The sequence below is a fragment of the Pristiophorus japonicus genome, chromosome 18, assembly GCF_044704955.1.
Source record: "Pristiophorus japonicus isolate sPriJap1 chromosome 18, sPriJap1.hap1, whole genome shotgun sequence".
Taxonomy (NCBI): domain Eukaryota; kingdom Metazoa; phylum Chordata; class Chondrichthyes; family Pristiophoridae; genus Pristiophorus; species Pristiophorus japonicus.
Window position 1 is genome coordinate 54,690,354 of NC_091994.1, and position 24,219 is coordinate 54,714,572.

At 43.6% G+C, this 24,219-nt stretch overlaps 1 protein-coding gene across 2 annotated transcripts in view; it reads left to right on the forward strand.

The window, feature by feature from the left end:
* slc35e1 (solute carrier family 35 member E1) overlaps positions 1–23,156 on the forward strand; it is an 80,779-nt gene extending 57,623 nt beyond the window's left edge. Inside the window, exons 4-7 of one of the 2 annotated variants that reach the window (XR_011587613.1) lie at positions 7,758–7,883; positions 16,642–16,887; positions 17,429–17,833; positions 22,045–23,156. Coding sequence is in view for 1 of the 2 variants with exons in the window: in XM_070860063.1 (XP_070716164.1) it covers positions 7,758–7,883; positions 16,642–16,887; positions 17,429–17,674 (618 nt within the window). In the remaining variant the exon portion in view is untranslated. Of the gene's footprint in view, positions 1–7,757; positions 7,884–16,641; positions 16,888–17,428 lie in introns of both variants that reach the window. The other variant, XM_070860063.1, reaches the window with a different exon arrangement.
* Positions 23,157–24,219: the final 1,063 nt, after the last annotated feature.

Here is a 24,219-nt window from a genome sequence, read left to right on the forward strand (position 1 = left end):
CCACATGTACGCTGACAATACCCAGCTCTACCTCACCTCCACCTCCCTCGACCCCTCCACTGTCTCTGATTTGTCACACTGCTTGTCCGACATTCAGTACTAGATGAGCAGAAATTTCCTCCAACTAACTAGTGGGAAGACTTTGTCTTCGGTCCCCGCTACAAACTCCGTTCCCTAGACAGAGACTCCATCCCTCTCCCTGGCACTTGTCTGAGGCTGAACTAGACCGTTTACAATATCGGTGTTGTATTTAACCTCGAGATGAGCTTCCAACCACAATTCCACATCGTTGCCAAGAACATCTACTTCCATCTCCGTAACATCGCCCGACTACTTCCCTGCCTCAGCTCACTTGCTGCGGAAACCCTCATCCATGCCTTTGTTACCTCTAGACTTGACTATTCCAATGCTTTCCTGGCCGGTCTCCCATCTTCTACCCGACATAAACTTCAACTCATCCAAACTCTGCTGCCAGTATCCTAATTTGCACCAAGTCCCATTTACACATCATCCCTGTGCTCGCTGATCTACATTTTCTCGCTGACCTATATTGGCTCCTGGCCCAACAGCTCCTCAAATTTAAAATTGCTATCTTTGTTTTCAAATCCCTCCCCATGGCTTACCCCTCCCTGTCTCGTAACCTCCTACAACCCTCAGATCTCTGTGCTCCTCCAATTCTGGCCTCTTGCGCTCCACCATTGGCAGCTGACCCTAAACTCTGGAATTCCCTCCCTCAGCCTCTCCTCCTCTCTATCTCTCTCTCCTCCTTTAAAATGCTCCTTAAAACCTACCTTTTTGAACAAGCTTCTTGGTCATCTGTCCTAATATCTCCTTATGTAGCTCAATCTCAAACTTTTTTGGTAACGCACTTATGAAGTGCTTTAAGATGTCTTGCTACCTTAAAGGTACTATATAAAGGCAAGTTGTTGTTGTATAAGAAGAGTGTGAATGATCTGTGTCTGAAACAGAGAAGGATAAGAACATAAGAATTAGGAACAGGAGTAGGCCATCTAGCCCCTCGAGCCTGCTCCGCCATTCAACAAGATCATGGCTGATCTGGCCGTGGACTCAGCTCCACTTACCTGCCCGCTCCCCGTAACCCTTAATTTCCGTATTGGTTAAAAATCTATCTATCTGTGACTTGAATACATTCAATGAGCTAGCCTCAACTGCTTCCTTGGGCAGAGAATTCCACAGATTCACAACCCTCTGGGAGAAGAAATTCCTTCTCAACTCGGTTTTAAATTGGCTCCCCCATATTTTGAGGCTGTGCGCCCTAGTTCTAGTGCGGCCTCACCAATACCATATAAAGTTGCAGCAGGACCTCCCTGCTTTTGTACTCCATCCCTCTCGCAATGAAGGCCAACATTCCATTCGCCTTCCTGATTACCTGCTGCACCTGCAAACTAACTTTTTGGGATTCATGCACAAGGACCCCCAGGTCCCTCTGCACTGTAGCATGTTGTAATTTCTCCCCATTCAAATAATATTCCCTTTTACCGTTTTTTTTCCAAGATGGATGACCTCACATTTTCCGACATTGTATTCCATCTGCCAAACCTTAGCCCATTCGCTTAACCTATCTAAATCTCTTTGCAGCCTCTCTGTGTCCTCTACACAACCCGCTTTCCCACTAATCTTTGTGTCATCTGCAAATTTTGTCACACTACACTCTGTCCCCTCTTCCAGGTCATCTATGTATATTGTAAACAGTTATGGCCCCAGCACCGATCCCTGTGGCACACCACTAACCACTGATTTCCAACAAGAAAAGGACCCATTTATCCCGACTCTCTGCTTTCTGTTCGCTAGCCAATTCTCTATCCATGCTAATATATTTCCTCTGATTCTGCGTACCTTTATCTTCTGCAGTAACCTTTTGTGTTGCACCTTATCGAATGCCTTTTGGAAATCTAAATACACCACATCCATCGGTACACCTCTATCCACCATGCTCGTTATATCCTCAAAGAATTCCAGTAAATTAGTTACACATGATTTCCCATTCATGAATCCATGTTGCGTCTGCTTGATTACACTATTCCTATCTAGATGTCCCGCTATTTCTTCCTTAATGATAGCTTCAAGCATTTTCCCCACTACAGATGTTAAACTAACCGGCCTATAGTTACCTGCCTTTTGTCTGGCCTCTTTTTTTTAAACAGAGGCGTTACATTAGCTGCTTTCCAATCCGCTGGTACCTCCCCAGAGTCCAGAGAATTTTGGTAGATTATAACGAATGCATCTGCTATAACTTCTACCATCTCTTTTAATACCCTGGGATGCATTTCATCAGGACCAGGGGACTTGTCTACCTTGAGTCTCATTAGCCTGTCCAGCACTACCCCCCTAGTGATAGTGATTATCTCAAGGTCCTCCCTTCCCACATTCCCATGACCAGCAATTTTTGGCATGGCTTTTGTGTCTTCCACTGTGAAGACGGAAGCAAAATAATTGTTCAAGGTCTCAGCCATTTCCACATTTCCCATTATTAAATCCCCCTTCTCATCTTCTAAGGGACCAACATTTACTTTAGTCACTCTTTTCCGTTTTATATATCGGTAAAAGCTTTTACTATCTGTTTTTATGTTTTGCGCAAGTTTACATTTGTAATCTGTCTTCCCTTTTTTTATTGCTTTCTTACTCATTCTTTGCTGTCGTTTAAAATTTTCCCAATCTTCTAGTTTCCCACGAACCTTGGCCACCTTACACGCATTGGTTTTTAATTTGATACTCTCCTTTATTTCCTTGGTTATCCACGGCTGTTTATCCCTTCTCTTACCACCCTTTTTCACTGGAATATATTTTTGTTGAGCACTATGAAAGAGCTCCTTAAAAGTCCTCCACTGTTCCTCAATTGTGCCACCGTTTAGTCTGTGTTTTCAGTCTACTTTAGCCAACTCAGCCCTCATCCCACTGTAGTCCCCTTTGTTTAAGCATAGTACGCTCGTTTGTGACACAACTTCCTCATCCTCAATCTGTATTACAAATTCAACCATATTGTGATCACTCATTCCGAGAGGATCTTTTACGAGGAGATCGTTTATTTTTCCTGTCTCATTACACAGGACCAGATCTAAGATGGCTTGCTCCCTTGTAGGTTCTGTAACATACTGTTCTAAGAAACAATCCCGTATGCATTCTATGAATTCCTCCTCGAGGCTACCCCGTGCGATTTGATTTGACCAATCGATATGTAGGTTAAAATCCCCCATGATTACTGCCGTTCCTTTTTCACATGCCTCCATTATTCCCTTGATTATTGCCCGCCCCACCGTGAAGTTATTACTTGGGGGCCTATAAACTACGCCCACCAGTGACTTTTTCCCTTTACTATCTCTAATCTCCACCCACAATGATTCAACATTTTGTTCATTAGAGCCAATATCACCTCTCACAACTGCCCTGATATCATCCTTTATTAACAGAGCTATCCCACCTCCTTTCCCTTCTTGTCTATCTTTCCGAATTGTCAGATACCCCTGTATGTTTAATTCCCAGTCTTGGCCACCCTGTAACCACGTTTCTGTAATGGCCACCAAATCATACCCATTTGTAATGATTTGTGCCGTCAACTCATTTACTTTATTTTGAATGTTGCGTGCGTTTAGGTAGAGTGTTTTAATACTAGTTTTTAAACCATGATTTTTAGTTTTGACCTCTCCTGTAGCCCCTTTATATTCATACATATTGTCCCTTCCTATCACCTTGTGGTTTACACTTACCCCAGTGCTACTCTGCTCTGTTGCCTCCTGCCTTTTGCATTCTTTCTTGGGGTCCTGTTCATCTGAGCTCTCACCCACTCTAACGAGCTCGGAGCCCTCTCCTGGGTTCCGAATACTCCTTGCACTGAGGCACCGAGCTTTCATGCTTGCCTTTTTATTACACTTTGACCCTTTAGAATTTTGCTGTACAGTGGCCCTTTTTGTTTTTTGCCTTGGGTTTCTCTGCCCTCCACTTTTACTCATCTCCTTTCTGTCTTTTGCTTTTGTCTCCATTTTGTTTCCCTCTGTCCCCTTGCATTGGTTCCCATCCCCCTGCCATATTAGTTTAACTCCTCCCCAACAGCATTAGCAAACACTCCCCCTAGGACATTGGTTCCCATCCCCCTGCCATATTAGTTTAACTCCTCCCCAACAGCATTAGCAAACACTCCCCCTAGGACATTGGTTCCGGTCCTGCCCAGGTGCAGACCGTCCGGTTTGCACTGGTCCCACCTCCCCCAGAACCAGTTTACCAGTTATAACTGAATCATCGAGATGGAGGCAAGAAGGCAGTCCCCTCCCTCATTGTTCACATGTTCATGCCGACTGGTCGGCATTGACAGAAACCACAGAGGTGTTTGCAGTCTGTATTGTTCAGTCTCCTAAGAACAGCACAGCTGAAATCCTGAAATGTTTTACATTGTATACAATCAAGCAAATGTAAGAATTGTTGTGCTTAGCTTATATGTGCATGTGCACAGCTGCCTTCTGGTTAAAATGTCTCTATAATCCAAGCCAGCAGTCAACCCTCCTTAGAGGAGAACTAAAAATTCTGATGTTGATTGATTTTTTTGGTTTTTGGAAGCTGTCTCTAAATTAATTGCAATGAAATATACCCTCTAATCTTATTATACAATTTGTTTAGTTGTAAATAATGTTTTGCAAGGTAGTTGGTTTCATTTAGGAATACCTGTAGTATATTCTTTTCATGCACTGCGCATGAAGTTGTGATGCTGCTTGTTAGTGGTCTCGTGTGTTAGGAAATTAAGATACAATTCATTCATGCTCAGGTAGTTTACCAATATTATGAGTCTTTGGCACAAAGAAGCAAAATGGTTTACAGTATTTGAAAATCAGAAAAAACATCGACTACCATTATGTTTTGTAAGTAATAGTTCTATAGAAAATGGAATTGATACTCCAATCCAAACATTTTGGTATAAGTCAGCTAATTGGTTCAGATTTTAACCAATAAGGGAATTAAGGGTTATGGGGAGCGGGCGGGTAAGTGGAGCTGAGTCCACGGCCAGATCAGCCATGATCTTGTTGAATGGCGGAGCAGGCTCGAGGGGCTCGATGGCCTACTCCTGTTCCTAATTCTTATGTTCTTATGTTCAATGCCCCAGGAATTTGAATCCCTCCCTGCTGCACCACTGCTCAAGCCACATATTCATCTGAGCTATCCTGCGATTCCTACTCTGACTAGCACGTGGCATTGGTAGCAATCCTGAGATTACTACTTTTGAGGTCCTACGTTTTAATTTAGCTCCTAGCTCCTTAAATTCGTCTCGTAGGACCTCATCCCTTTTTTTAACCTATATCGTTGGTTCCATTGTGCACCACGACAACTGACTGTTCACCCTCCCTTTTCAGAATGTCCTGCACCTGCTCCGAGACATCCTTGACCCTTGCACCAGGGAGACAACATACCATCCTGGAGTCTCGGTTGCGGCCGCAGAAATGCCTATCTATTCCCCTTACAATTGAATCCCCTATCACTCGCTCTCCCACTCTTTTTCCTGCCCTCCTGTGCAGCAGAGCCAGCACGGTGCCATGAACTTGGCTGCTGCTGCCCTCCCCTGATGAGTCATCCCCCTCAACAGTACTCAAAGCGGTGTATCTGTTTTGCAGGGGGATGACCGCAGGGGACCTCTGCACTACCTTGCTTACACTGCTCTTCCTACTGGTCTTCCATTCCCTAATTGGCTGTGGACCCTTCACCTGCGGTAAGACCAACTCGCTACACGTGCTATTCACGTCATTCTCAGCATCGTGGATGCTCCAGAGTAAATCCACTCTCAGCTCCAATTCCGCAACGCGGACCGTCGGGAGCTGGAGGCGGATACACTTCCCGCACACTTAGTCATCAGGGACACCGGAAGCATCCCTGATTTCCCACATAGTACAGGAGGAGCATAACACTTGTCCGAGCTTGCCTGCCATGACTTAACCCTTAGATTAACTTAAATTGGTAACAACAGTGCTAAAAGTTACTCACTGATATGGAAGAGAAAAAAGAAAAACTACTTGCCAATCACCAGCCAATCACTTACACCCTTCAAGGATCAAGGGAGGAAAGCTCAGAAGGTACTGACTACAGTATTAAGATAAACACAGATCAGAAAGATTCAATGGAGAGCCAATTGTGTATCGGATAACATTTATGTATCGTGTTCGAAGAGCACTATTAGACGGATTTAAAAATTCTAAAAGCTCAGAGGCAAAGTTTTGTCCCTCTGGCGATGTTCAACGTTTTCTGGGATTGGATAGCACAGAGTCTCATAAAAGCTGCACCCATTGTAGAATTATGCCTTTGTCTGTTTATTTCCCCCCTCCCCCTACACACTGCTCCCTAACATTGAGCACGTGGCACTGCCCCCCAACAACTTCCATTTATATAATGCCTTTAAAACATCCCATGGCGCTACACAGGAGCATTATCAAACAAAATTTGATACCAAGCAATGCAAGGACATTATTACTAGGATATTAGGACAGATGACCAAAAAGCTTGGTCAAAGAGGTATGTTTTAAGGAGCGTCTTAAAGGGGGAAAGAGTGAAGTAGAGAGGTTTAGGGATGTAATTCCAGAGCTTAGGGCCTTGGCAACTCGAGGCACAGCCATCATTGGTGGAGTGATTAAAATGGGGGATGCACAAGAGGCCAGAATTGGAGGAATGCAGAGATATCGGAGGGTTGTAGGGCTAGGGGAGGTTACAGAGGTAAAGAGGGGCGAGGCCATGGAGGGATTTGAAAACCAGGATGAGAATTTTAAAATAGACATTGCTGAACCGGGAGCCAGGGGTGATGCGTGAACAGGACATGGTGCGAGTTATGATGTGGGCAGCAGAATTTTGGGTTAGCTCAAGTTTACGGAGGGTGCCAGGTGGGAGTAAATTGTGTGCATGACACAGTTAGAAAGGTCCTCCTGCTTAATATACGAATCATCTAGACCAATTCTTGATCTTTGATAGAAAGTGGCATCTTGGTGAAGATGCATCAATATAAAATTATGATCTGGTCCAACCCACGTGATTGCAATACAAAGGAATTTTACTCTGAGTTTTAATATTCATTGTCTTGGAAATTTGGAAGGTGTGCCACAGCTGTCCATGGTTGAAAGTTGCCCCTTCCCTAAGGGAAACCCTGCAGTCTCTACCCAGATCTCCCTGTTGGGGAATCATAGACACTTCATGCCACGGTGTATTGGTGTTCCAGCACACTGCACCATGTTGTTCCACAGTTATAATCTGATCAACATGTTACAATGTGTGATCGCTGTGAAGTTTCTGTCTCCTCAGCAGCACCATAAATGGAATTACCAAGGTCTGAGGTCGGCCTACCAATGGAAAGTTTTTGGCATCGCCACATGCTACAGTTCACTGTTTATGTTCATCCCTATCAATTTAACCAGTGTCTCTAGGTACACCTCCTGAAAACACCTGTAAATGGTATCATTGTGCCAGCTATCTGAGTCCCTTATCATTGGTGGGTTCAGTATTGGAGCAGAATCTCTTCGAGAAACTCAGTAAAATTAGACCGGTGCACATTCAGGACACAGCACATCAAAACAGGTAAATTTGGTACAAACATGTATATTCTTGATTTTAATATGAGAATAGAGTATATGGTGTGGAAAACACCTGTGTGTTCAATGTATGAATATGGGTTGTGGTAATGTCTATTTTCCAAACCGATATCTCCACCTCCTAATCCATATAATACACAAGTTCGTAGTGGCTGCTCATGTCTTTGTCCTTTGCTCTGCTTGCAGGTGCTGAGGGACACACGGATGCATCACCTCCGACTCCTTTATATCCTTGGATGTTATGCTGTCATCTTTATGGTTCCGACTTGGGTCCTTGTCGATGTCTCTGCGTTTTTTGTAAACAGCTCAGTAGTGAGTGGCATCTTTACACAAAGCAAATATTGATACGTTTCTGCGTGTTTTTGCAACTTTTTTATTTCCAATTCATGTAAACATTCAACATCGGTCTAAGCAGTTATAGAGTAAGGAGTCCCAGCGGTCTGTGCTGGGACCCTTCCTGCTCCTGCAGTACATCAGTAACCCAGATTCGCTGTCTGAAAGCAATGTAGATATATTTGTAGATGGTGGGAGGTGCGGGGAGACTGATTTAAAGGAGGCGGCCAGGTTTTACAGGGAATGCTCAGCAGGGTTTGCATTTAGCTGATCAGCGGCAAATGCAGTTAAGTACAGACAAATGTGAGCTACTGCTTAGGAGACATGTCCACTTCGCAGGTTGCCTGGTGGGTTGTTAGTTGACTCGTCACTCATTATTTGGAAAGTTTGAGCTGGCAATAAACAAAATCAAATAGGATGCAAATCAGTTGGGTTCAAGTTCCCATAGGTTATGCTGAAGGACTGGGTCAGATCACAGTGGGAGGATGAGCACGAGGTTGTTGCAACATAATGGGACCATCCAGGCCGTAGTGGCACTCTACAGGAAAGCAACCGGTCTGGTACCCAATGTCAAGGGTAAGGGCTATGAGGGAAGACTTGTTAAATAGGGGCTCCAGCCTCAAAAAAGAGCCATCCCTGACCGGACCTTGCAGAGGAGCAGTCGATACTTAACTGATTTGCATCCTGTTTATTGCCAGCTCAAACTTTCCAAATAGTGAGTGATGATCAACTAACAACCCACCAGGCAACCTGTGAAGTGGACATGTTTCCTAAGCAGTAGCTCACATTTGTCTGTACTTAATTGCAATTATTAAAGATGTAATAGCAGCGCATTTGGAAAGCAGTGACAGGCTCGGTCCAAGTCAGCATGGATTTATGAAAGGGAAATCATGCTTGACAAATCTTCTAGAATTTTTTGAGGATGTAGCTAGTAGAGTGGATAAGGGAGAACCAGTGGATGTGGTGTATTTGGACTTTCAAAAGGCTTTTGACAAGGTCCCACACAAGAGATTAGTGTGCAAAATTAAGGCACATGGTATTGGGGGTAATGTATTGACGTGGATAGAGAACCGGTTGGCAGACAGGAAGCAAAGAGTGAGAATAAACGGGTCCTTTTCAGAATGGCAGGCAGTGACTAGTGGGGTACCGCAAGGTTCAGTGCTGGGACCCCAGCTATTTACAATATATATTAATGATTTAGACGAAGGAATTGAATGTAATATCTACAAGTTTGCTGATGACACTAAGCTGGGTGGCGATGCGAGCTGTGAGGAGGATGCTAAGAGGCTGCAGGGTGACTTGGATAGGTTAGGTGAGTGGGCAAATGCATGTCAGATGCAGTACAATGTGGATAAATGTGAGGTTATCCACTTTGGTGGCAAAAACAGGAAGGCAGATTATTATCTGAATGGTGACAGATTAGTAAAAGGGGAGGTACAACGAGACCTGGGTATCATGGTACATCAGTCATTGAAAGTAGGCGTACAGATACAGCAGGAAGTTAAGAAAGCAAATGGCATGTTGGCCTTCATAGCAAGAGGATTTGAGTATAAGAACAGGGAGATTTTGCTGCAGTTGTACAAGGCCTTGGTGAGACCACCTTGAGTATTGTGTGCAGTTTTGGTCTCCTAATCTGAGGAAGGACATTCTTGCTATTGAGGGAGTGCAGCGAAAGTTCACCAGACTGATTCCCAGGATGGCAGGACTGACAAATGAAGAAAGACTGGATCGACTAGGCTTATATTCACTGGAATTTAGAAGAATGAGAGGGGATCTCATAGAAACATATAAAATTCTGACGGGATTGGACAGGTTAGATGCAAGAAGACTGTTCCTGATGTTGGGGAAGTCCAGAACCAGGAGTCACAGTCTAAGGATAAGGGGTAAGCCATTTAGGACCGAGATGAGGAGAAACTTTTTCACCGAGAATTGTGAACCTATGGAATTCTCTGCCACAGAAAGTTGTTCAGTCCAGTTCATTAGATATATTCAAAAGGGAGTTAGATGTGGCCCTTACGGCTAAAGGGATCAGGGGGTATGGAGAGAAAGCAGGAATGGGGTACTGAAGGTGCATGATCATATTGAATGGTGGTGCAGGCTCGAAGGCCCGAATGGTCTGCTCCTGCACCTATTTTCTATGTTTCTATAAGAAATAGGAGCAGGAGTAGGCCGTACGGCCCTCGAGCCTGCTCTGCCATTTAATATGATCATGGCTGATCCAATCATGGACTCGGGTCCACTTCCCTTCCTGCTTCTCATAACCCCTTATTCCCTTCTCGGTTAAGAAACTGTCTATCTCCATCTTAAATTTATTCAATGTCCCAGCTTTCACAGCTCTCTGAGGCAGCGAATTCCACAAGATTTACAATCCTCTGAGAAGAAATTTCTCCTCATCTCAGTTTTAAGTGGGCAGCCCCTTATTCTAAGATTATGCCCCCTAGTTTTAGTCTCCCCTATCAGTGGAAACATCCTCTCTCCATCCACCTTGTCAAACCCCTTCATAATCTTATACGTTTTGATAAGATCACCTCTCGGATACTCCAGGGGTAAGACGGCAAGTTTAGGGCCAATTTTACAATGTATTTCTTTACACAGACTGAAAAGGGTTGATTGGAAGTCTGATTGATGCCAACACATTGGACTGGTTAAAGGAAACACAGCATAAAGCTCAGTGTGATTGCATGTTCATGCATCACTGATCCAAGCAAAGGATCCCTTGTACCTTATAAGAACATAATAGTAGAAGCAGGAGTAGGCCATATGGCCTCTCGATCCTGCTCTGCCATTCAATAAGATCATGGCTGATCTTCTACATCACTTTCCTGCCCGATCCCCATATCCCTTGATTCCCTTAATGCCCCAATAAATCTATCAATCTCAATCTTGAATATACTCATTGACTGAGAATCCACAGCCCTCTGGGGTAGAAAATTCCAAAGATTCACAACCCTCTGAGTGAAGAAATTTCTCCTCATCTCAGTCCTAAATGGCCCGACCCCTTAGACTGTAGCCCTCTAGTTCTAGACTATCCAGCCAGGGGAAGCAGCCTCTCAGCATCTACCCTGTCAAGCTCTTTGAGTTTTATACATTTCAATGAGATCACCTCTCATTCTTCTAAACTACAGAGAATATAGGCCCAATCTACTCAATATCTCCTCAAAGGACAGCCCCCTCATCCCTGGAATCAATCTAGTGAACCTTCCTTGCACCTCCTCTAAGACAAGTATAATCCTTCCTTAGATAAGGGGACCAAAACTGTACACAGTATCTCCTGTACACTGTACAAACTAATGAGAAGAATGCTTTTAAAATGGGCATAGATGGTGTGAGGGCTGTTCTGTATTAATACTCTGCTGTCTTGAGAAGTGAAAAACTTACTTCAGTAGTGTAATGTACAGATTATATATGTACACACACATCAACATCACACTGACGGGGAGCCTCTTGCTCGGTGTTCACTCTCCATTTTTACCAGTGATCGATGTGCTTCACTGGAAAGGTCACCCACTGGATCTTCTCCTCTCTGCCCCCTGCACGGGTGTTTGAGTGTTCGACCAGCAGCCTGGCCGCACGCTGGTGAATCCCACCCACTGATACAAGCCAGATCTCTCACTGGAATACCCTCTGGGTGAGGATCTAGTCTTGAACTACTGCAGTGACAGCATCATCAAGCTATAACGTCATAACATATGGTGGCTTTATACTTGTTACTGAATATAAGCAATTGCTGAACTAGCAAAGCCATCCTCAGTTATATATCCTACTGTGTGAATCTCCTCCAGATTGAGCTTTCGATCTTTAATGGGGGTGGAGTGCAGGTAGAAGAGGCCACAAAAAAGTCAAATGGGATTTTGGGTCTAATATAGAAGGACAATGAGTATAAAAGTAAGGAAATAAAGTTGAATTTGTACAATACATTATTTGAGTATTGTGTGCAGTTCTAGGCACCCCATTATAGGAAAGGTATTAGAACCTTGGAAAGAGGTCTACAAAGATTTGTTAGAATGAAGATCTAATTATGAAGCGAGGTTTGAAAAATTGAGGCTCTTTTCAGTGGAGCAGAGAAAGTTAAACGTTGAGGGTGGGGTGGTGGTGATTAAAAGAAGTTTACAAAATTGTGAAAGGTTTTGAGAGGGTGGATAGTGAAAGATTATTCCCACACGCTGGTGTATCAACATCGGAGACACAGATTGAGGATTATCTCTAGAAGAATGAAGGGAAAAATCAGAAGAATTTATTTTCACATTGAGGTTATTAGAACATGGAATGTTTTACCACAAGGGGCTACTGCGGCAGAGACTGTAACTGTGTTTAAAGAGGAATTGGATAAGTATTTGAAAACTGATACAATGAAAGGGAAGACAAGTGAGATTAGAGTATATACCTCCAGGCTGACTGACCTCTAATCTGTGATTTGTGACACTCGACACTGGCTGTGCAATGCTCCTCTGACAGCTGCTGAGAGTACCAAAACACCTAAACCTTTACAGTTTGCAGTCTTACAAGTACCCTGGAATCATTACAAAGCACAACCCTGATCTTGGGTTCAGGTGATGATTAAATACTGCACAAGCTTTGCTTTTGCACGTTATAGACTACTCTTGTGTCTTGATTGGACTGCAGCCTGTAATACCCAGGCAGCTGTCTAATCCAACATTAAAATTAAGAGCTGTAAAAAGAATGAGTTGACACACTGGTCTAACATCCAGGCATGTCGACACGCACCTTGCTTGGATTGTGAAGATTGTCTTCAATCCCTGCGATGTTTCTGTGCTACACGAGGAAAGATTGATAGGCTGAGTTTGTTTTCTTTGGAACAGAGGAGGCCGAGGGGAGACCTTATTGAGGTGTATAAAATTATGAGGGGCCCTGATAGAGTGGATAAGAAGGACCTATTTCCCTTAGCAGAGGGTCAACAACCAGGGGTAATAGATTTCTAGTCATTGGTAGGAGGTTTAGAGGGGATTTGTCGAGCAATTTCTTCATCCAGAGGGTGGTGAGGGTCTGATAGGGTGATAGAGGCAGAAACCCCCACCACTTTCAAAAAGTACTTGGATGTGCACTTGAAGTGCCATAACCTACAGGGCTACGGACCAAGAGCAGGAAAGTGGGATTAGGCTGGATTGTTGGTTGGCGCGGACACAATGGGCCGAAATGGCGGCCTCCCGTGCTGTAAATTTCTGTTTCTGCGAGTGGAGCTGGGGCAGTGTGTAAACATGTCCCTTCTTTAGAGTTTCTCCAGAGACCACAAAATCTTCTGATTGCTGTTCAGCTTCATCTATTTTCGATCCTACTCCCTCCCCCTCACATCACGTCACACTCCAACAGGGAGGGTGGTCTGTAAGCAGGGTCCTGGTCAACAGGGAGGGTGGTCTCTAAGCAGGGTCCCGGTCCCTAACTATGTCGCAAGGAGGAGTCAACACTGCTTTTTAAGTTTCCCACTTTCTCACTTTTTTGCCTCTGTCAGAATCTGTCTGTAGAGAATCGTGGAATTTCCCACGAATTACTCTCACCGTGTCAGGACAGGGGTTTTCACTGCACTTGCAGCAGATTGGCCTGAAATTTCCTCCAATGGGGTTTTTTATTTTGAAAAGAAATGAAGTGCCGTGGAATGTTTTCTATCTTTAAGGCACTATGTAAGTAATACTGAAAATGCTGGAATTCTCAGCGGGTCAGGCAGCATCTGTGGAGAGAGAAACTAGAGTTAACGTTTCAGGTCGATGACCCTTCGTCAGAACTTGCTTATGTCAATAATAATGTTGGATGAGAGTCCACAGCATCTATTTAGAAATAAATCAATAATCCACTAGATAGCTAGCTTCTAACAGCTGCAGCTTTACAAGAGCTGAACCTGGGGAGACTGGGCTATGATGGTGAAGGACTCCACAATGAGAATTGGGGAGAGGCTTTTAGTATTTGTCCATTGTACCATCTGCTGGAGGAGACTGGAAATGACATACATGGTTTAAAATGATCAATCCTCAGGCCAGTATTACATAGCATTTACAGCGCAAAAACAGACAATTCAGTCCAACAGGTCCTTGTGGGTGGTTTATGCACCTCCCACCTTCTTCATCTGATCCCATCAACATATCATTCTATTCCTTTCTCCCTCATGTGTTTATCCAACTTCCCTTATGCTATTCACCTCAACCACTCCCTGCGGTAGCGAGTTCCACATTCTAACACTCTCTGGGTAAAGAAGTTTCTCCTGATTTCCCTATTGGATTTATTAGTGACTATCTTATATTGATGGCCCCCTAGTGCTGGCCTCACCCACAAGTGGAAACATCTTCTCTACATCTATCCTATCAAACCCTTTCATAATCTTAAAGCCCTCTATCACCCCTCAACCTTCTCTTTTCTAGAGAAAAGAGCCCCAGCCTGTTCAATCTTTCCTGATAGGTATAAACTTTCAGTTCTGGTATCATCCTAGTAAATCTTTCTCCAGTGCCTCTATATCCTTTTTATGTTTAGTGTAAGGCCCATGCTTTCATACGCCTCGGTGAAGATGTTGACGAAGGCTTGGAGTTCAGCCTCTGAATGTGCGCAGACGCAAGCGTCGTCCGCGTGCTGTAGTTCGATGACAGAGGATGAGGCGGTCTTGGATCTGGCCTGGAGGTGACGAAGGTTGAACAGGTTCCCACTGGTTCTATAGTTTAGTTCCTCGATTATGATGATACTTTTTATAATATGGAGACCAATCCAGTACTCCAAGTGTTCTAACCAAGGTTCTCTACAAGATTAACATAACTTCTCTACTTTTCAATTCTATCCCTCCAGAAATTAACCTGTGTTTGCTTTTTTTCATAGCCTTTATTAACCTGCGTCGCTACTTTTAGTGAGCGTATTCTTCCTAACAATATGTACCATCTCTCACTTATCTATATTGGTTTATTTGCCAATTACACACCCATTCTTCAAGTTTATTATTGTCTGTATTTTGTCACAGTACTCCTCTGTATTAGCTAAAACTTGATCTCCCCAAATTTTAAAATTGTACTTCCGATTCCCGAGTCCAAATCGTTTAAGTAAATGGTGAACAACAGTGGTCCTGGCACTGATCCTTGTGGAATACCTTTTGCCAGTCTGAGTAACTATCTTTAATCCCCTACTCTCTGTTTTCTGTTTTGTAGCCAGCTAGCTATCCATTCTGCTACATGTCCCCTGACTCCACATGTTCTGACCTTGGTCACAAGTCTATTATGCAGTACCTTATCGAATGCCTTTTAAAATTCAAATATATTGCGTCCAGTGTTCCCTGTAAGCTGCGGGGTGCGCAGCTGTGCAGCAATCTGTGCCATTGAAGGTACCGCGTATCTATATATTTAGAGGAAGCATTGATTACCTCTACTGCATTATCCTTGTCTACCCTTTCTCTTACTTCTTCCAAGAATTCAATAAGGTTAGTCAAGCATAACCTTCCCTTTTGAAATTCATGCTGACTATATTTTCAGTTTCTAGGTATTTTTTTGTTCCAACTTTGAGTAAAGATTCCCTTACCTTTCCTACCACCGTTAAGTTAATTGGTCTATAGACCCCTGGACTTGTTCTATCTCCCTTTTTAAATATAGGAATCACGTTAGCTGTCCACCAATCCTCTGGCACTATTCCCTTTTCTAATTAATTTTTATATATATGTAATAGTGCCTCTGCTATCTCTTCCCTAACTTTTAATATCCGTGGATGCAATCCATCCGGACCAGGGATTAGTTTATCATTTAACTCACCCCTTTCTAGAATGTCGGTGTATCTTTTTTGTTGTCATCTTCTAATGACATGTCCACCATGTTTAGTCTTCCTGGTAAACCGGGGCAAAGCAACTAATCAATATTTCTGCCGTTTTGCTGTCATTGCCTGCGAGTTTATCGTGTGTATCCCCGAGTGGCCCTGTCCCTATCCGGATTTTTCTTTAGTTATTTATGTATCTGTAGAATGCTTTACTATTTCTTCTTGTATTCCTTGATAAATTAATTTTGTACTTTTTGCCTTCCTAATTGTTTTTTTATACTCTCCTAACCTTTTCATATTCCCTTTTGTCATCCTCCCCTTTTTGTCGATGTATTTAGTGACTGCCTTTTTCTTTAGTTTCAATTTTGCTTATTAATTCAGTCATGGTGTGTCATTACTTGCTAGCTTGTTCTTGCTTTTTAGTGGGTTATATTTCGCATGGACTCTATTGATCATTGTTTTAAATGTTTCTCATTGCTGTTCTATTTCTTTGTCGGTCAATGTTTCCAATTTATTTTCCTGAGTTCCATTCCAATCCCCTTAAAATCGGCTTTTTTCCATGGCTGATCTGGACCTTAACTCTCTTTACCTGCCTTTTCTCCATATCCGTTGACACACTTCAGAAAAATCTATCAATCTCAGTCTTGTCCCTCAGCATCCACAGACATTTGTGTGCGAGAGTGTGCGAGAGATCCAGTTTCCACTGCCCTTTGTGTGGAAAAAGTGTTTCCTGATTTCCCTCCTGAATAGCCAAGATTGTGCCCCCTTGTTCTGGATTTCTCCCAGAGGTGCTCAGTGGAGACAGACCTTTCCCCACATTCTGGGCTGCTCTTGTGCACTGTTTAGCAACTGGTTTTCATGTAATAGCAGGGAAAGGGGCAAAGATAAGTTTTAAAGTTAAAGCTGGGCGGTGGGAGAGAGAAGAACGAGCTTGCTGTTGTGCGACTCGCAGTGACAGCTGCACAGAGATGGACCATGTCATCAAGCTGTTGCTTGTCTCTTCCAGGCAGCTGCCTCCCACTGGCACTGGACTCTCGTGTTGCTGCTCATCAGTGGCTTCTGCAACTTTGCTCAGAACATGGTTGCCTTCAGTATCCTGAACCTCATCAGCCCGCTCAGCTACTCTGTGGCCAATGCCACCAAGCGGATTATGGTGATTACAGTGTCGCTCATCATGCTACAGAATCCAGTTTCTTCCACCAACATCATGGGAATGATGACTGCCATTGTCGGGGTGTTCGCCTATAACAAGGTCAGTCTGTCTACTGCCTTCCTTTTCCTAAGTGAGAGACTGTTTTAATGTACGGTTGCCTCCTGCTGATGACTTGTACTGAGGCGCAGTTCCAAGGGATCAGCTGACCTGGGGCCCGCCGCTGTGGTATGTGGCCATGCGACACCTGCAAGCCCGGACAGTGAGTATCTGGGCTATTCGACTACATGAGGATAGGGGGCGATTGATGGTCGTAGCCACTCCTGTTCTTGTCGTCATCTGTCTTTTACACACGTGGGGTGGGAAATGCAGTGTGTGGATCGAGGAACTGGATGGGGCAGGAAATCCTGTGTGTGGATCGAGGCAGTCGATGGGGCAGGGAATGCCATGTGTGGATCGAGGGACTGGATGGGGTCTGACTTTCTGTAATCCTGTAGCTACGGTGTTGAGGGAAGTTCTGTTTTATGGCGCACGCTGTACCTGCTTTGAGAGCGCTCAATATCGTTCAGCGCTCCCAGCCATTTAAAATGAGAACTAATCTTTTAAATGCTACCTACTCATTTCCTTTCACTTTCTGCAACAGGCTAAATATGATGCCAACCAAGAGGCCAAGAAGAAGTTGCTCCCAGTCACTTCGGGGGATCTCGTGTCTCTCGATCGGCATCAAGAACTGTCTGCTGAGCAGAAGGGGAAGCTGAATGGGACTGCACTGTACCCCCAGCACATGGAGTACCAGTATGGGCGGACTGGCCTCCTGGCCGAGCAGTTACAGTACAACCGGCAAAGTGCCACTGGAACATCCTACTTGTCCAACCGATTCGACATCTAGAACTGCGACCAGAAGCGTCCGACCTTACCCTTAACTTATTCTGCGCACTATCGGAAACTCCTGGTTAGCCGATAGATTTTAGCAAGAGGTCTCGGTCTGAGGCCCGATATTTTTTTTTAATTTCCTGGTAATGGAGAGAACACAAACTCAGAGTTGAAGGTGCGTTTTGCATCTTGTGTGTGCTGTTTTGTGTGTGTGTGTGACATTCTACCCAGATATTGTGGGGGGAGAGGGCGTGGGATGGTAGAGCAGTATGAGGTGATTATTTCATAGAGTGAGCGAGGTTGAGGTTGTGGTTGGGTTGTCGAGTACCTGCACACGAAGCCAACTTCTTAAAAATTGGGCGGGTGCATGAAAGATCCCGGGATCGATAACCCAAACCTTCTAGCCCAATATTAAATATAACCCCTCCTTGTCTCTGCGTGTGACCACGCGTGACAGAATATTTTCAGAGGATCTGTGGCATCGTTGCCTAATGGTGCAATTCCTCCATTTTTGGGGGGTCGACCTATATGTCAATGATACTCTTTTTAAGCGGATAATTGTTTGACTGTCTATCAGTGATGAATTGAGGAGTATTGATCAAATGATTCCAATAATTGCCATAATGTAATGTAAATATGATGCGCCACGAGTTTTCCATTGTGTTGGGAGGAGAGGAGTTTGGTCAGTCTGATGAGATATGCCTATGCAGCCTGCATGCCCATTCGATATCCCAGCTTGAATCTGTTAACCATACATTCCCTGGTTACTTCAGATTTGTTGGATTTAAATATCGGTACAGTATAGGTGGACTGCATTTTGATGACTCGAGGTCTAAATAATCCACTATAGCATCCATTAACAGTCTGACATGGTGACCAAACTGCTGATCACCTTCTGTCTGTGCCATGTCCCCATATGGTCCTGTTTAATTGAATCAAACTATACCAAGTCAGGCTGGCTCAGTGGTAGCACTCTTGCCTCTGAGTCAGAAGGTTGTGGGTTCAAGCTTCACTCCAGAGATTTGAGCACAGAATCTGAGCTGGCATTTTGGTACAATGCTGAGAGAGCTCTATTGTGAAAGGTACTATTTTTTTCAAATGAGACATTCAACCAAGGCCATGTAATTTTGTTTGCGAGATGTAAAAGATCCCATGGCACTATTCAAAGAAGAGCAGGGGAGTTCTCCCCGGTGTCCTGGCCAATATTTATTCCCCAACCAACGTCACCGAAAACAGATTATCAGGTCATCTGTGACATTGTGAGAGCTTGCTGTGTGAAAATTGGTTGTTGCATTTGCTACATTACAACAGTGACTACACTTCACAAATAATTAATTGGCTGCAAATGCTTTGGGAGTATGTGAAAAGCTCTAGATAAATGTAGGGTCTTTATTCAGTCAGTCCAGTAGTATTGCAATGTTTAACATTGTAAACAAGTGTTGGAAAGTGTTTACCTGAGTGGTAGTGGGGCAGATAGTGGGATATCGGCCAGCTAAAACTCTACTGTGCGTTAATAAGTGGGGTGATGTGTGAGCTCCAGGATGGGAACAAATGTCAGTGCTCAATCCTTTCCGAATACCCACAAAGAGTAAAAAAAATACAACTTTGAAATGCTGGAAACTGAAATAAAAGCAGAAATTGGTGGAAAGACACGGCAAGTCAGTCAGCAACTGTGAAGAAGAAAGATACACTTGCTGTTTTGGTTTTGTACCTTCCCATGAAGGGTGCGCATACTGAACATGATCCCATCATTTATCTTCATAAATGCCGACCGACCTGCTGCGTATTTCCAGCATTTCCTGCTTTTATTTTAAGGCGGTTCTGTGCTGTTCACGTACTCCCAACAGTCAGTCCATTCTGCATTGCCTGTACGCCTGGCTGTTTTATAAAGCCAGTATCTGTTGGGAGAATCATTACAAAGTTGACAGCTAGAGGGAATTGCTTCTCGAAAGGAGCGTGCAGCCTGAAAATTCCATAATGACCAAATACTTGTGTCCCCTTGTGTCCCCATTGGCAAAGTTGCTGACCTTGAGATGATTTATTATCCAGCACCCGCCATGTTAGAAGTGGGCACTCATCAAAAAGAGACATCAGTATCATTAATGATTGTACCAGTGCAACTGGTATTTTCTGTACTCATCATACAGTCCTGTTTCACTTCTTTCATTGCCTTTATCTATTTGTTTTATGTTGAAAATAGCTATCTTTCTCACTGTCTCACTCGCCATCTCACTGGCACTCTCCCTCTCGCTCACGCTCCCTCTCGCTCACGCTCCCTCTCGCTCACGCTCCCTCTCGCTCTCGCTCCCTCTCGCTCACGCTCCCTTTCTCACTCTCTCAGCCCCCTCTCTTTCTCACTGCCACTCTCACTATTTTTCTCTCTTTCTCTCACTCACTTTCTCTCTCTCTCTTTCTCTCACTCACTTTCTCTCTCTTTCTTTCTCTCACTCACTTTCTCTCTCTTTCTTTCTCTCACTCACTTTCTCTCTCTTTCTTTCTCTCACTCACTTTCTCACTGTCACTCAGCCTTTCACTCTTACTTTTTTACTGTCTTTCTCTCTCACTTTCTTACTGTCTCACTCTCACTGTCCCACTCTCTCTGCCTCTCACTCCCTCAGTCTCTCTCACTTTCTCTCTTTCTCACTTTCTCATTCTGTCTTTCTCTCACTGTCTATCACTTTTTTTCTGACTGTTACTGCCTTTCTCACTGAGGTCATGTAAAGCGCGATATAAATGCAAGTCTATCTTTTCAATAAATAAGTCCACACATTGTACGGACTCACCCTCGCATTTCTCTAGGATCCATCGCAGCTGCGGAATGTCACTCAGCTGGGAGCTGCTTTCCATCGTGACCATATACTTGGTTTTGACGAGAAGCGGTGTGCACATTATGTAAGCCTGCAATGAATGCTGGAGAAGTGTCTGTTTGATCCAGTGACATGACTACTGCTCACAGTTTTAAAATGAGCGTGCCGGGGTATTGACACGGAGGATCACGGATCATCCCTTTAAAAAGGTTGGAGGGTTATAATTGCACAGTATTATCAGTCAGCTGCTGAGACTTTCTGCTCGGCACCCAACCCTACTATTGAAGGCCGCACTGGAGTGTTGGACCATCCGCAGTGTTCATGTCCTGACTGAGGTGTAACTTGGGCAATCTCTCTTCAATGTTTTCTACCTCCTCAACGCATAGAAAACAGTTTGATCTGACTATGAAATAGCATTTATTTAATGTGTTTTTGTATAATGTTTCTTGTGTAAATACTGTAGAAATTTGGGGTTAAATCTACCTCGGAGGGTTTCATTTGGGAAGTGCAGTGCTTATATGCAGTTGCCCGTGAATGATATTCCTTACTGATGTATCCCTGTCAGCTGTGGCTCGGGGCAACGCTCTCGCCTCTGAGTCAGAAGGTTGTGGGTTCATGTCCCACTCCAGGGACTTGAGCACAAAAAATCTAGGCTGACACTCTAGTGCAGTACTGAGGGAGCACTGCACTGTCGGAGGGGCCATCTTTCGGATGAGACGTTAAGCCGAGGCCCCGTCTGTGTTCTCAAGTGGACGTAAAAGATCCCATGGCACTATTTCGAAGAAGACCAGGGGAGTTATCCCCGGTGTCCTGGCCAATATTTATCCCTCAATCAACATAACAAAAAAACATATCTGGTCATTATCACATTACTGTTTGTAGGAGCTTGCTTGTGTGCAAATTGGCTGCCATGTTTCCTACATTACAACAGTGACTACACTTTGAGACGTCCGGTGGTCATGAAAGGCGCTATAATAATCCAAGACTTTCTTTCTTACCCGAACTCCAGTTTGATGCTCGAGAGTTGAGTGCTGCTGTAAGATGGGCAGTTCTGTAACAAAACCTTGTGCACAGATATAGGAAATCAGGGTTTACTTCTCCAATTCAACTCAAAAGTAATTGCGTGTTGTACAGTTTAATGTAGTCAATAGAGGGCAAGGGCACCCAGTGGGCAGACATTCTCAGGAGTTTCTGATAATGTTAGGGTACAGGGAGCTTGTTAATCCAGAGAGGATAGGATACATGGCGGGAGCTTAGTAACTCGGGGTGGTTAGGGTACATGTGGTGGCAAATTAATGGTTACAGGGTGCTTGGTAATTCTGAGCTTAGGAGGTACAGGAAGCTTCGTGTACATGGGTGAAAGTTAGGTGGTACAGGGAGCTTGGTAACCCAGAGAGAATAGAGTACAAAGGAGAAGGTTCGGAGTTACAGGAAGCTCGACAGTTTAGGAAGGTTATGAACTAGATGAGGTGCCATTTCCTAACGTTCTCGCGCCCACCTAAACATTCCCATTTTATCATAACATTAACAGAAAATGTAATGTCCATTCTACAAGTCTAATAGCAATTTTTTTTTTTAGATTGAAACCTTCGTCTTTTGCACTTTTTAAGGAGGAAGCGTTGCTGTGCAATTCATCACTGCTCAAAGTTTCACTTGTTTTTGTCCATTGATATGAACTTCACAATAAGTGTGATCATGTCTCTCCTTTATGTTGCAGTGAAAATTGTGCTTGATGACCTAAAGTGAATTAAGGAAATAAGTAAATTCAGTCTTGGACCTGGTTTAGGCTCAAAGTATTGGACTGATTTCTAATGATGTGGAAATGTAATTGCGGGGGTTTGAGGGGGAGACCAGTGATACCTGGCAGCAGTGTGGTTTTTACATCAAGATTTACCCAGAGCAACAGCATTCCCTCCTGATAGAAAATCAATACTACAGGAATAAAATGACTAATCACTGCTTAAGAGAACCAGAGATTCCTGACCTGAAATAGATTTCTCTTGAGGAGTGTGCCCTGTCTCGGTGCTTTACTTTGTAAACCATTGTTGCGCACCAAAGTGTTAAACACTTCACCCCCAACACTATAAATGTTTCTGATTTATTTGAGGGTATTTTTTTTTTTTTTTAAAAGAGAGATTAAAAAGTATCTGGTCTCTGTAAGTGGGTTGTTCTGGTGTAAGAATTTCTGTTTCCTGCCCATCTAACAGCGGGTGAAAGGGGAAATGCCCTGGGTTTAAATGAAATACTCATTCCGATTTAAGTTCTTTCCTCTCCTCTGCTGCTACCTGATTATTTAGGATAGCTTCTGACCATTGTATGCTCTGATCTCAGACAGGCAGTGGGACCTGTTTAAAACTAGAATTAGAAATGAAAACTCTCTAAGATTATTCCCTTTATAAAGTTGTGCTTGCCTTTTGATGATCTTGCAGTTTGGAGTGCGACAGATGTAGTTTGTATCAGTTTTTTATGTGTGTATAATATAGACCTTTCCAGATCCATGTATTACTGCAGGTTTCTCCATCCAATGGTATTGTTTATCGAGCTCAGCGGTTGGAAGCCCTGGAGGTGAATGTGTGTGGGTGTGCCAATGCTCACTGGTGTATCATGTCTGTCTACAGAACATTTTTAACTTCAAAAATAAGTGTTAATGGGAAAAAAAATGACACTTGAGTTAATAAAGGGAAAGGAGAAGCCAACGCTACAATGGATCTTTTATTTGACAGTCAGAATCCAGCATGGCAGAGCAAGCAGCAGGCAGTGGTGTGGGTACGTGGGAGTGCTCCAGCTCATGGCCACAATACTCCACTTGCTGAGCTCCTGCCCACAACGATCTGAATGAGCTCTCGGAAGTTTCAAACCAATCTTTGGTTTCTCTCTCTCAGCAGTTTCAAACTCTCAGATTTTCAAATCAATTCCTAGATTCAAACAGAACAACTCTTATGTTTACATATTTATATTTCTGGTATTTACAGGAATGATATCAGAACTAAGGTGATAATCAGCAAAAACTGAGCAGACTGGAGCTCTTCTCTAGAAAAGAAAAAGCTGAGGGGTGACCTGATAGAGGTTTAAAATTATGAAGTGGTTTGATAGGTAGATGTAGAGAAGATGTTTCCATTTGTGGGGGGAGTCCAAAACTAGGGGTCACAAATTAAAATAGTTAATAAATCCAATAAGAATTTAGGAGAAACGTCTTTACCCAGAGGGTGGTGAGAATGTGGAACTCTCCACCACAGGGAGTAGTTGAGGCGAATAGCATTTAAGAGGAAGCTAAATAAATACATGGAGAAAGGCTATGTTGATGTTAGATGAAGTAAGAGGCCTGTGTGAAGCACAAACACTGGCATAGAACAGTTGGGCCAGATGGCCATTGCTGTGCTGTAATTTCTATTCATTCTATGTTATTGGGACTACAAACTGACCACTCACTCATATATTTTAAAAGAAACTACGGGCCATCTGCAAACAAGCCAATTATACAGCTCTGTTTATGTTTGAATTACTCCTCTAGCCTGTAGCTGACAAAAAATGGAACATTGTATTGAGAAAAGCTTGGCACAGGGATTCAATTAGATTTACCAGAAGATCTGCCAAATCAACACCAAACAGAAGTACTTTATTTTTGTTACAGTGATGACTATAAAGATAATGATTGGCAGTATTGGTAGAAAAAGGATATATTTGCTTTGGAGGCAGTTCAAAGAAGGTTCACAAGGTTGATTCCGGAGATGATGGGGTTGACTAATGAGGAAAG